This window comes from Vanellus vanellus, assembly GCF_965231255.1.
Source record: "Vanellus vanellus genome assembly, chromosome: 1".
Classification (NCBI taxonomy): domain Eukaryota; kingdom Metazoa; phylum Chordata; class Aves; order Charadriiformes; family Charadriidae; genus Vanellus; species Vanellus vanellus.
The window spans coordinates 44,786,086-44,800,885 of NC_138905.1; the positions used below are offsets into that span (position 1 = coordinate 44,786,086).

General features: G+C 37.6%; 1 protein-coding gene across 1 annotated transcript in view; it reads left to right on the top strand.

Moving 5' to 3' along the window:
- OTOGL (otogelin like) overlaps positions 1-14,800 on the top strand; it is a gene marked incomplete at its 3' end in the record, with an annotated part of 97,062 nt that overhangs the window by 29,196 nt on the left and 53,066 nt on the right. The window contains exons 21-25 of the mRNA XM_082482757.1: positions 871-945; positions 1,728-1,780; positions 2,475-2,637; positions 5,846-5,953; positions 7,243-7,381. Coding sequence (XP_082338883.1) covers positions 871-945; positions 1,728-1,780; positions 2,475-2,637; positions 5,846-5,953; positions 7,243-7,381 — 538 coding nt within the window. The remainder of the gene's footprint in view (positions 1-870; positions 946-1,727; positions 1,781-2,474; positions 2,638-5,845; positions 5,954-7,242; positions 7,382-14,800) is intronic.

Genomic DNA, 14,800 nt, shown 5'->3' on the forward strand with positions numbered 1-14,800 from the left:
AATTCCTGGGAAAACATTTTCACATTAAAACCTTGTTTTTAACACTCAACAAAAAATGAGTACAAATGTACGTAGTAGCAATCTGTTGAGTCATGGATAGTATGGAGAGAGTGGCCAGGAGTGCCCTTTCTCTGTCTCACAATACAAAAGCCTTCAGTTAAATGGAAGGAAATGGTCAATGAAAGGAAATAGTTTTTGTACATTGTGTACCAAAATTTTACAGTTTACCACCATGGGGAGTTACTGAGTTCAGGTACAGAATTAAAAACTGGAATGAATATTTTCAAAATTTCAAGATTATACAGTTATTGTTGTTCATTGCAACATATATTGTTGAAAGATGACTGAAGTTCATACCGTAGGGATAAAGACTGTTTCAGACAACCAAAGAGTGTGAGGTAACTTGGTATTCCTGTATTTTTGCATGGTTACTAGGGAATTCTGTTGCTACTTCTGTCTCATCTGGCCCTTATCACAGACAGATTTAATAGATTTTGCTATGATAATTCCTCTGTCCCATGATTTTGACAGTACTTTGAATAGGAACTACATGTTGCCATACTCTTCCCATAACTGGGAACAAAAGTTCCTTTCTATAAGACTAATGCACAGAAACAGCAAATAAATAATACAGAGACTGAGGAAAATCCTGGCTTTGTCAAAGACAGTGGGAGTTTTGCCATTGATTTCAATACAGCCTGAGTGTCATCTTTTGATTTTTGCCTTTAGAAGTATATTGTAAATATAAATAAAAAGATTGATTTAATGAACTATAAGGCCTGTTTCTCATAATAGCTTGATAAATGGGTTGCCCTTAAATCCCATTTCATTTTGCTTTTTTGTCTACATGCATAAATATTCTTTTAACAGATCCGCCTGTCACTGTCATTACAAGGGCAAAGCTCTCCAGCCTGGAGAAATCCTCCCTACACCAACAGGCTCCTGGTAGGTTTGGACGCCAAGAGTTTTATCTTTCATGTGTCACAGTTTGGATGCCACTTAAGAACTCTGAGAATGAAGGTCTATTGTATCAAGATTTTATTTTTGTTACATGCTTAGTAAAAGGGAGACTAATATAAATTGGATTATCTACCTGCTTGTTTTAACAACAGGATACCCAGAAAATGCTGTAGGCCAGGGACTAAAGAGTACCTAAAAACATGGACATGGAGGCTCTAGTCCTGTTCTTAGACCTGGGGGCATTAGATAGCAATGTGATGCTGGTTTCCAAAGAATAAACAATGGGATTCTATTTTGGAAAGTCTGTCAAACAGAGGCTTGCAGGGAGCTATATTGTGTCATTTTGTATTGTTAATTCATGATGGAATCCTGACCTCACTGAAACAAATGGGGAACCTCCCAGGTTTTTTTTACAAGAAATGGTTTCAACATGCTGATTTAAAATCATGCCTGTGACTTGAACATCAAGGTTGGCTCTTGATAAGTTCTTATATATTATAGTTGTTATAACTGAAGCTCGGTAATTATGTAGCTGAAGAGGTGAGAGTAGGGGCTTCATTTTTCTGCCATTGCTACACCTCTCCAATGCTCTGTTTTTTTTTTTTTTTTTCACAATTTTTATGAGGAAGAGGTTAAGTTTTTAAGGAAGAGGTTAAGTTTTTAAGGAAGATGTTAAATGATTGGGTGAAGTTGTATTACCTTTTTTAACACGGTGGCTACAAAGCATTTGACCCTTGAATAAAGATGGGTTTGCTTTTCTTTTCCAGTCAATGTTTGAATGGAACAGTGAAATGTATTGAAGCCACTACAGAAAATACAGGTGATTTACAGTCTTGTCTCATATTACAGTTGCACAGAGAAAGTTTTTGACATTGAATAGTCATTTGGTTTTCTCCGCATGCGTTTTTTCATTATGAGATACTGAACAGCATGACATATCTAAAATAGGACGTTAGGAGCACAAGTTGCCTTGTTTTTTTCTTTTTCCTTTTTCTATAGCACAAATTGTACTACTAAGTCATTTGGGAAATAAAAAAATCCTAAGTACATGTGAGGTGTAGGTCAATATGTTCTCTTGTGAATACCTAAAATTAGGCTCACTATCCATGTCTAGGAAACCTTAGGAAGCCTTGATTTCTAGAAAGTAAATTTTTAATGAATTTCTAATAGATTTAGAAGGGATTTCAGTAGCCTGAAAATTATGCCACTTTTAAAGATTCTGTCTACCTACGGCATAATGACTTCATTTTTAAGAATGGCTGTGTATCAGATCCAGGGTGCATAGATCCAGGTGCTTTTGTTTTTTTTTTTTTTTTTAACGTTAAAACATACACAAATTTTACATCTCTGTAATACAAATGAAGCTATAGACTTTTATTCAGATTATATTCTTTTGTCTACTACAATGTATGCTAATTGTACACTAAGATAAATAGTTTGTAATGAAAACGAATAGAAAACCTTCACTGTAAAAGAGCAGTTGATCTCATTTAACCTGCATTTTGCATTTGAAGTTCACATGTGCCCTGAAGGAAAAATCTACTATGACTGCAGATCTCCTGTGCCTGGATTGCCAGCAGCGGGTGTGAATTGTGGGATCTCCTGTGCAAACCTTGCCATGAACTTCTCCTGTGTCCCCTCACCACCCTGTGCAAGTGGCTGCATTTGCCCCCCTGGGTAAGCTTTGGCAGAACAACCTGGAGCACAAGCTATAGACATATTTTTCACAGTTTAAATCTGCATTTTTGTTTCTTTTTAAATTCCAGTGGTATCACACCTCTAATTTTGAAACAGTTGTTCTGTAGATTTTTGCAGATATACAGTCACAGTTAAAAAGCCAACTCTTTCTTTCATCTCTGAGAGTCCTTTTCTCCTTCCTGCTGGTGTGAGGCTCCATGCTTTAATGCTTCAATGCTTCCTCAGTTGGAGTACCCCAGTTTCTCCATCCTGAGACCATGATTCCAGTATCCCATGAGATATCCCAGCTTGCTACCGGTCTGATTGACCGGTATTTGGGACTATCTGGACAGGAGATGACTCCCACCACACAGTATAGTTTATTAGAGTGTAGAAGCAAACATGACAAAAAATTGTAATGTAAACCATCTGTGTTCCTGCTTACTGCCCAAGTAATTATCTCACCTAGACTTCTACTCAGGCTTAAAGTATTGGTGCCCAACGTGGGGCAGGGAGGTGGGACGTGCAGGCCGGATCCTGCCCTTGCCCCCTTCTTTCTCTCTGCCCTTCTGAACTCCGACAAAGTTTTCGTTCTCTCAGCTCATGTATTTGGATTTGGTGCCCAGAAACAGTCTGCTGAGCTTTGCAGGGGTCAAATCAAAGTACAAAACCTAAAAGCATTTGTTGTGAAGTTTCTGTCAGGATCAGCTACCAACTCCCTCCATCTGTTTTCATTCCCTCCTCTGATACCTGCTGTGTGCACTTACAGATTTGAAAAGTCAAATATGCTGTGCAAATTGCTGCAATTTGACCTCAGGTGGACTGCCCCCTGTTTTTTTCTCAACAATTGATTTTATTTCAATGTATGTGTAGCCAATGGTCGCCCTGACAATATATCGGTTGTACACAGATCAGGGTGTAATAAGACTGCCAGAATCCCGCTTCCAGCAACTTGTGATGTTCAGAGATGACTATGCAGTGGTGAAGGAGAGATTTCAGGTGTAACTATTTAAGATTTCACTAGTTGTTCTTGCTTGGTATTCTCTAGTCCTCTACAACTTCTGCCTCAACTGAGGAGTTAGCTTTCAAGACCATTAATGTTCTAGAAATAAGCAATTATTTTTAACAAAAAAATGCATGAATCTGTACAAGACATCATATAAAAACTAGCAAATTTTTACTGAAACGTCACCATAATATTTGCACGAACTTAAACTATCAGCATTGTCATGAAAGTTCATGTGAAAATTTGAAATTATTAAAATATAAGTTAAAAAACAGAGCTAAGGCCCTACTCACATTCAAGTAGCATTATACCATTTCAAATTGAGTAAGTTGATTCTTTTATGAATTATAAACTATGAAAGGGGTACAGACAAGCCAAACCCCAAGTTTCTCTCACATAGTGCAGTAAAACTGTGATGATACTTATTAATTATTTTCTTAAGTAAGAGAATAACATCCATTTTGCCATTAGATGGAGAAGGGTCTAACATTTAGTGCAGTTAGTACCATCGGCAGTGTTAAATTGTATTTCCGGAGCCACTACACTTTTCAAGCTCATGGCTCCAAGAAGCGAGTATGGCTTTGAGCTAGCAAGGGGCAGCAGGGTTACCTTAAAAATTGGGTTCAGAAGTTCTCTTTTTTTATACAAGAGAATGTTAAGCTCATACCAACGACTCAATGACCTAACATTTTAGGGGGGAATCCTGAATTCTCCTGGAGACTGGTACTACATTCTAGCATCCTTGGTCTTTATGGTGCTCACAAATAAAACAGTTTGTGCTTGGTATTGAAGCCCTTTCCTTTGGAAACCCATGACAGGGTGGACAGGTGTGCAAAAAGCGGTCCTCTTAAAGTAAAAATGTTTTACATTTTCTAGTGTTAAAATTCTTGGACAACAACTTGTAGTTCTTTTAGTCAATAGTTGAAGAGGTGACAAAGAATAAGAAACACTGAAAGTCTCCAGTGTGATATAAAATTTGAATAGAATAGCTCAAAATGTCATGAGGAGATGAGCTGAGAATGACAGTAAATTCACGACCCAAAGACACACTGAAAGTCACCCTAACACTGAGCTGGAGATACAAGAGGTTAAGCTGAATTACAGAAGTACAGAAGAGCTGTATCGGCAAAGATCTCATGAGGCTGCCTAAGTTATTATCCTGCCCTTAGGCAGCATCAGCTATACCTGTTATTCTTGGAAGATAATTAACTTCCACTGACAGAGACTCTAAATGACCTTCCCAAGCCATCCATTCTAGTGCTTTCCTATCTTTAATCATTTTTCTGAACACTTGACTCTTATTTAAAACCAATTAATTTTAATGAACCAGTAATTACGGGGAGAAGAAAACTCTAATCTGTGTATTCCTTTTAACTTCAAGTGAAGCAATCTCAAGATCATAATTTGAAAACACATCTCTCTGCTCGCAACCGTGTGTTGCAATGACAACTGCAGGAATTGCTCCCCTAAAGAGCAGCATTGGGAGTGTCAGTAACATTTTTTTTTTTAAAAAAAGTTAATATTGCTAAGCAGATGGAAATGAGATAGCAAAAAGTGGTTAACCACATCTCTGGGTCACTTATTCATGATATAATCAGACTTGCAGCTTTTTGCATTAAATGCTGCTGTTTTGTCTTAACCTTGTGAGCTGTTTCCACTTCCCTGGTGTAGGCAGGTAACCTCCACCACTGCTCTTTGTAAACTATTTCTTTTGTCCTGCTAACTCTGCAACAGCTGCCACAGCCCAGCTCGCTATCCTGTGCTCAGAACAGGGCGGTTGCTGCTTTGTGGGGAGCAGGAGGCACACCAGTCCAGCTGCTCCCCTGAGACAGGAGGATGAGGGAGCAGCTGGGAGGGAAGGGCAGCCCGGCTGCAGCCTCACCGGTGTGTGTAACACACACATGCTCTGCAGTTTGCAGGGAGGAGTACCTACACTACCTGCACTCTTGCATAGGAGCCGCTGCCTCACACCAATATACCCCTTTCGAGATAGAAGGAGAGCCGCAGCTGTGAGCTTTGTGAGGCCTTCAGCTGTGCACAGTGGAGATCATTTGATTTGGGCAGCTTTTGCTGCTGAAACTGTTGTCCTTGGCTGGCTGACCGGTTGCCCTTGGCAGGGTTTAGACAATGCACTACACATTCATTTATGTTGATCTACTTGTGAATTTATGCTTTCATCTTAATAATTCTTTTATTTTGAAGGATGGCTGAGCATAGAGGGAAATGTTATATCCCTGACAGTTGCCCATGCACCTGGAAAGACAGGGAATTTCTGTCAGGAGAAGTGATAGCTACACCATGTTACACCTGGTGAGTGACATGCATTTTGCTTACTTCCAAATCATCTGGGTCTAGCCACAACGTGAAAATGATACAGAAAATGTGTTGAGTACATTGAAAATCAAAAACGTATATGCTTTTGAAACGTATATGCTTGTTTATACACAGTTACAGGATATATCTTTCATTAAGCTCAGTAATAGACTTGGAGGTGTAGGCAGACTTTGGGGCGAGTGCTTCTTTGGATCTGAAAAGGAAGCAGAAGATATCCAAGTTAAAAAATGGTAAAGAACAAACGCTTGACTCCACACATATCAGTTAATCTGTGAAAGAAAAGACATTTAGCATTTTGGAGAACAGAATATCATGAAAGACAACCAAGGAGAAAAAAAAAGAAATTAAATGTATGACAGCGGTAAATAGTCTGCTCCTTTGGGAACTGGACAATTGCAGCGTGAGTTACCAGTCAGCATGAGCAACTGCATAGAAAGAATACTGTCAATAAAAAAAGAAAAAGGAAATAAAAAAGCATTAGAATTGGAAAATGAGCTAAAGTCCAGCACCTTTTTTAAGAGGCCTTACCTGACTTATATTGATGCAAAACAGTTTTTTATCCGTTATAATAAATATATATCCAAAATATCTGTCTTCAGTTAAGTATCTATTTAATAATAAAGAAAAAGTTTGACATGGCAGCTTTTAATCTGTTAAAAACTTCATTGGCAAATCAACTGAGCTTATATACTTACACAAGCAGAACTAGAGGCTGTCAGTACTTCATATAAATTCATGTAAGTCAGTGAATGTAGCTGATAGGAAAAGTAATCCTGCAAAATATCAGCATTTATTTCTTAAACTCATTCCATACTTTTCTGATACCCTGAAATCTTACAGGTCATAACTGGATGTCTTCTGTATTGAATATGTGCATATTTTTATCAAAATTTCTTAAGAAAAAAATATAATATTGATGTTTTATGAATGAGTGTGTTGTGGCATGGTGTCTTATCTATACTGCAGGCAATGATGGAAATATTTGCATAAGCCATAAATATTTTACGATTTTGCATTCATTTCTTATGCATTTTTATTGTACATATGTGCTGATGGCAAAATTCTCAACACTTTTCTGCCTTGGCACCACCAATGATTTTAGAAGCAATCCACAGAATAGCTCTGCGTTTCAAGGTCTGAGAATTTTCTTCCTTTCATGAATTTCTGTATAACTTGAAATAAAGAACCCAAGAAAGTTTCTTCTCAAAAATAAAGAGAAAATGACCCTGCTATGAGAAGATACTGATTGTTAATTTTCCTTACAGTGTTTGTCGGAGAGGAATATTCAATTGCACTAGTTACCCCTGTCCTGCTGTATGCACTATTTATGGAGATCGACATTATTATACCTTTGACGGATTGGAGTATGATTATGTCAGTGACTGCCAAGCTTACCTGCTAAAGGTAGGAGGTTTATTCATACATTTTGATGTGTCCAAGTGAAGGTTTCCATGTGAGGGCAAGTATTTTGAACATCGGGAGATGTTCTATAGAAACAAACGTTAAGAAAACAGGTGCAGACAGATGTGCCTGAAAGGAAGAATCTGTAAATTACATTTCGTGCTCAGCCATTTGAAAATGATGCATGGGTGTGTCCTTACATATCTATATGGGCTACAGAAAAATAGAAAGCAATGTTTTCTGTGCTACCTTAACCATGAGCAAAGAAAAACACCATAGAAACTGTCCTAGAACTAGGTATAATCTATAGACTTATTTAATAATTACCTATAAACCCTGCTTGGCAGAGGGTTAATGACAACTGCTGAGGCTGCTTGGAATCCCTCTTGAATGTGATCTGCATCAAATCTGTAGTGTATGTGTATACTAATATCAAACACAATGATTTCATAATTCAACGATGAAATCCTTCATTGAAATTGTCTGGCAGCTACATGCTAATGTTCCTCATAGCACACATTTACAGAACATTGCTAGCCTTTTTTGTTTAAAAATACCATTACTGACATTTAGAAATATATTCTATTACTAACAACACCATTGTTTATTATCATTGTTGCTATTATTAAGGCTAAGAGTCTGCCTTCTGAGTTACAGTAATGTGTTTAGAAGGATATTCATTTTCTGTCAACCCTGACTGTCTAACCTTAAGAAAAAGCATGGTTTCTCAACACAGACTACTGCAAATAGTTTATTTCATGAACACTTTAGGAGAGTATTCACAGCTGTGAAATAAAAGATTGGTTCCAGATTTTTTTCTTTGTTCAAAAATATAAAGAGAGAGTTTTGGTAAAGATAATAAGAATACCTCATAGCAAACTTCTGGCATGTATCATATTGTCTCATAAAAGAGCTCTTACTCTTAGAGGTATATAAATCTTTGAACAAACCTTCCTCCTTTAATATGCAACATATAGGGGTTACTTTACCTGTAAAATCATCTTGCCTGTATGATGAGGTGGAAAGGTGGGTTATCATTTCTTAATTCTAATGCTGTCCAGGCAGAGAGGTGTGTAAGACAAATGTATGCTGCTTTTTCAACCTTTAGCATGTTACTGGAATGTTTTGCTTTTACAATCAAATGTCACCTGCCACTCTGCTGCATAACAAAGTACCTACCTGGAAACAAACCATAGGGAACATTTGGAGTCCAAGAATAAAGTTGGCAGCCACATAATTAAGGCATGTGGCACACTGCCAATAGGCCTTTCTTCAGGTGAACATGATGACACAAATGACGAAAATGCTGCCTATGTAGATCTGCTTTTCAGACTTTTTTCAGATTTTCAAACTGTTTTTTTCCCCAAAGTTAGCTAATGTGAGAAAGTATGGCCTAATTTGTTCATAATTTTTCTTTCCTCTTTAGTATATGGAAAACTTTCATGATCTATATTGAAGGACTGTTTATTACAAATTAAGCACTGCATAATTATGTCTGGAACAGATGATGTATCTGTGGGCTCATTTTTGACTGTGAAATGTTTGGAGAAGTTTTAGGGGAAAAAAAAAAGAAACAAAGGATGGCAAGTGCCCAAGACCTTTGAGAGAACTAAAACACAGAACTGATGAACCACGTGATGTGCAATCCTGGAATCAGGAATGGAAGATGGCAGTATAACCAAATATTTTGAAAGGACTCCGTGGTTGAATTTGGCAGGAAAAGACCAATATGTCTGATTTACATAAGAAGGAAATTAATAGAAATTTAATAATAAGGAGAAATTATGACTGGGGAAGAGTTGAACTTTTTTTGTAAAAGAAATTCATGCATGATGAATCTTCTGAGTTATTCAGTGAAGACAATAAACATATGGATGAGGATGATCAGGTCAATATGTGTGTATTTTAGCTTAAAGACCTTTTGGAGACAAATTTCAACGAATATTTTTTAGAGACTAGTCTCTCATAGGATGGTGGTTAAGATTCTTTGAGACATGAACTAAAAGTTAGAAGTTAAAAGATAGGAATAAATGGCCTTTGTTTAAAATGGAGAAATCTCGGTGACATCTCACAGGGATCCATACTGAGACCTGCATTTAGCATCTTCAGAAACAATTTTGAAAAGCTGATATGAGGATCGAGGTGAAGTATGCTGATGGTAAAGAATTAGCTGAAGAACAGCTGAAACAAAGATGGACTGCCAAAAGGTTCAGAAGAACTTACGGCAGAAAGCATCGCATGATAAAATGGAGGATGAAATTCAACAATGAAATATGCGAATCAGGGAACAGAAAAAATAACTGTAACTATGCTACCATGAAGATAAGCACTAAATTAGCTACCGATATGCAGGAATGGAATTTTATGTGAGAAAAATATATGAAACAGATTTAATTGGCACCTTCCTAGTGGCAGCCTGAGTGATAATCCAAAGCGTCATCTGTTCTCCAATTTCACATATGCTTTTATTTGCATGTACACAGTTACACCACAGTTGTACCATGTACATGTACATAGATGTACCACATACTGATGTGGTTAAACTACATTATATGTGCAGACATGATAGCATGATGAGGCTGCTTTTTTTGAAATAGGCTTTGTTGTTCCTAGAGCAGAGGGTTCCGTGGTTGTCTCTTCATAATCATCCTCCTCTACATTATGGCCATGTGCAGTGACATTTTTTAATATTGGTATCAGAGTAATACAGTCTCCCTTGAGCTACTCTTTGTTCAGGAGGTATGCGAGAGCCCTGCCTCTTATAGCCTGTTGTCCAAATAAACAAGCCAGATGAAATTTGGGATAGTATATGTAGTTGCAAAAGTTTAAATGCCTTACTTAACACCTTGGCAGGCACAGCTGCCCAGAGCAGTCTTGTCACCCAAACCACACTACCTGTTCTACAAACCAACATGTATTTTTGAACTTAAATCAGAGAATCGTATAATGGTTTGGGTTGGAAGAGATCTTTAAAGATCATCTAGTCCAACTGCCCTGCCACGGAGGAGTATGTGCTGTGTGCTTCACGTTCTCCACCTGTAAGGTATTACAGAACATTATAGATTGCTAGTTGTTGCTAGTACACAATCCAATCTCTTAATGGTAGTTCTCAGTGCTGTTACGAGGCTGATTTTTATGGATAACACGTAAAAGGCTCACCAAACACCTGAAACTGAAACAGCTGAAGTAGTTGTAATATTGTATATACAACACTGTAATAACTTTGTCCCTTCCCTTTCACTAATCTTTTTCCTGTGGGAAGTGAACGGCTTTGTCTCTGCTATCTTTTATACTCTAAACAAAGGTGTTGTAGCAGTGCAATAAAGGAAATGATAACTACAATAAATTTGTTGGCATACTAGTTCTTCCCAGACATAGAACTGAGCCCAAGAACTACAATCTGAATCCCATGTCCCCAGTGGCATGATAATGTGCGGTTCCCATCCACGTTACCAGCCCTCACTGTTTGACTTGGCTGTTAGCCTCCCTAAATGTGATCTGTTTGAACAGCTCTTTAATTGGTCGCTGTATTGCACTGTACCAAACAAAGAAGTCATCCTTGCCTTTTACTATGTTTTTAATAAGGAGCTTTTGTGCTCTTATGGGAGAAAAATCAAGTATCACCTTTCAGCCAATTATGAAACTTCAAACTTTGTTTTCAACATCAGTATCATCTGTCAGGCCTTTTTGTTTAAGGTGACAGTAGGTGTATGAAAAAGCCCTTTATAACTAGTTCAACAGCCATATCCATCGGTCAGAAAACAACCAATAAGATTTAATGCAGCAATTAAGACAGTTAGGGCAGTAATATCTCATGAAATGATAACGTCATCTTTTCCAAGGAATTAGGAGTTACATTACACACTGCGAAGTAAAGTCCCTGTATGGAAAAATGACATTCACAGAGAAGACATCAATATTTGCTTCTAACATTTTAAAACCTCAGTAATTTCAAAGGAAAAAAAGAAAAATCTTTGCAGACCAAGTCATTTAACTTTTATGTAAACTCTTTTCATGTAAACACTTCATTTTAGCTAATCTCAATATTGATGAATTTAATCCAACCAATTTCTTAATTAATAAGATTTAAATAGCTTACTTTCATACATTTTCTTGCTTACTTTCTGTCATTGATGATGCTACATTCTTTCCCTAAAAAAATGGTGTTATTTTTCTAGCAAACTTTTACCGCATGTGATTTGTCCTTGCGGTCTATTTCTTCCACTTACCTGTTTCACAGACTTCTGCTTTTATAGTAAAATTGCTGTCTTTCTGTCACTCCTGTTGGCTTTTTTCTAGCTTTGTGGTAGTTTTCAGTACTGCAGTTCAGTGCATTCTTTATTCAGGCTTGGAGGGTCAGTGCCCTTGGGGCCCCTCAGACCTCTTCTCTTCTGAGAAGCAGAATTGTACTTCCTCTGATTTGGGGGATTCTCCAAGCAAGAGTTTAGAGGGATAGTCTATCCATCAGAATATCCTCTAATGAGAGAGAGCTCTGTTGTAATGCTTATATGCCTTTTCAAAAAAAAAAAAAACAAACCCAAATAACCCATTGAAGTCTTTCCATTAACTTTAGTAGGTTGTCAATAAGGTCCTAAAGCCAAGAAAATGAAGGACTGTTTTTATTCTTGTATCCTGAAAGATGGAGGTCAGCAGAACTAACCCCTCATCCTCAAGTACCCGCATTTTATGGATTAGTCCTAACGTTAAAGTATGTGATAAAAATATTTTCACTTCTTTTCATTTGACGTTTGGGGTTTGTCCATTTTAAAGTCATCTTTTTAATCTTTTTGATGCAACCATGAAGGCTCTTTTAAAGCTAATTTTATCACCAGATGTAGTGTGTTGGAGGATTACGAAAGCAACAACCAGACATTTGATTAAATAATTGAACTGTTATGCCAATTAGAAGTGAAGGTGTAATTCTTTTGGGTCAGGAGACATCACATGAGACACCATTTGTTAAGGTAGAGGTTCATGTAACAAAACATGCATGATCTAGTGAATCAGTACTACCGTTTCCCAAATGATTATCCTATCGATGAGCAGCCCCCAGTGTTAGATACCTGGTCTGCCGTGGGGAATACAGCAAGGGAGCTCTTCTCTTGCATACCCCTTCTTTTGTAACTTGAGGCAAGTTCAAAGCTCTTAGTTTATGGTGGTTTTATTAGAGTGCTTAATACAGAATTTGGTTGATGCACTGATAATCGTTTTCTTGTTATTTGCTGATATATATATCTTGATTGGTAAATTTGTTAAGTAATGGCTGGGCATAAGCTGGGGCAATCACACACAAAGCAACAGCTCTTCAGTTACTCATTTGTCACATCTGAGGAGACACAAGTAGCCTTTATCCCATTTCACCTTATTGAACATCTGTAAATTTTTGTGCACCTTTTTTCAACATCATTTGTGCTAGGTATCCAGTCTGTAGATCCATGAAGCTGGCAAACCTATAGAATGAAATAGTATTTTGCATGGTCTCTCTCGTTTGTGAAATTGATACATTCTGCTTGCTGTTAGTCACCCAGCGGAGGACTAGAGCTTCAGGTTCATGGTTAACCAACATTGTCAGCCTGACTATTCATAATTAAGACAAATATTTCCTTTTAATAGACTCTGAAGATTTTAATGGGAAAGTAAATAATGTTGAATTTGAAATCACAAATGTTTTACATTGGAAACCTGACTCTAAAAGTAATTTTCATCTATTCAGGGAACAAAACTGTAACATGGGGTCCCAATCAGAATGTTTTTAATATTTTAATTGACATATCTAATCCTCAAAGCCACATTCCAGCAAACGGTTTCACGAGTAAGTGATGTGCCAAAATATGTCCACCTAAAACACTTGTCAAATAATTTATAGCAACGGTAACTGTGTAGAAATAATGATGTGTTTCTTGACAATTTGCATGCAAATCTGTGTCCAAAAAAAAGAGAGACTACATTTCAGTGAAAATATTATTTACTGTGAGTAGTTGGCCCTGCTCTGGTTGCAAAGAACACCAACAGTTTTCTTTTCATCAGTCCCATAACTTCAGAGGAAACCTTTCTGGATGGCCTCTTTTTTTCTGGGTCTCTGGAAGTCCTGTAAGGGTCAGTAGTGAGCTCCCTGTGGGAGACATCCCTTTCCACTCTTGTCTTGAGCTGGGAAGCACAGTGCTCAGATAACATTGGCTTGTACCTGTTTTTCTGTTTTTTCTACCCCTTCTGTGAGCAAAAGATTTGATTACAGTTGGCAATGGATTTATGCTCCAGTTCCATTTTCTCCAGATCAATGATTTCAGACTCAATTACCTCTACATGCCTTTCCGTCTCCACCACCTGATTCTCCAGACCATTAAATTATGCTGTGAATGAATCACTTTTATTCTCCAACAAAGGAAAGATTTCTTTCAATTTGTGCAGATTAGCATGGAGGTCTTCCAGGAAAGGCTTGGGGAAAAGTTTCTTGCCATGAGAATGGCAGTTTGGAGGCGGTTGTGCATGGTGTGACTCAGAAGTTGGATTCTCTTTCTGAGGACCTTGCCATTTAGCAACCACACAGCTTGAAGAAAGTGACCTTTTCACCTTGAATTTCTGCTTTTGGGTTAATGTTCAGCATGAAACAGCCCTTTGGCTATACTGGCTCTAAAATATTATAATCTGATGGCTGCCTGAAAAGGCACTTCACTGTATCAGTGACTGCCTGAGTTGGATGGCCTCTGGTGGGTACGGCTTTGTGGACTGTTGATGCCCATCTTCTACTGATACAGCAGTAAAAGATGAGCAAAGCCCAGCATCATGTGTTGCTGTTTCATGAAGCTGTATGGTATGTTGGCAGCAGTAAAATGAAGGCCTTTTGCTCTGTTTGAAGTGGGAGGATGCTCAGGCTGGTAACCTGTAGATGCTGCTTAGCAGTCTATGGCCTCTGACTCTCAGTGTTGTCGGTGAGCTACAAGAACTGTGAATTAGATTTACTCTAGTTTACATTAGGATATGAGTATTTTTGTTTCTGAATGCATAGAAACTAAGCATCAGCAGTGTAAATGGACACATTTGACGTTCATTATATTTAAAAAAATAAAAGCTTTGTGTGAGTTCCAGCTTTCTAGCTCCTGCCATCATTTGCTGGAGCTCAGAAAAGGCAAATTTATCACCACCGTGTCTTGTCCTTTTATTTCCTGTTATGTTGTGCTTTATCCTTACAACAAACAACGATAAAATATTGGCATTCATCATGCACTTGTTAATAAAATATTGCTAATAGATCTCATATAAATACCTGTTTAGATATTTAAAACTAACACCACCAACTGTGCTTCTGATTTGTGATTCAGAATAGCTCATGTTGCAGAATGTGTCACTTGGAAACAAATATTTGAATGTTCCCAAATCCTTAATCTTCAGAATATCTCATTTTTAATTAGAAAGGGATTGCAG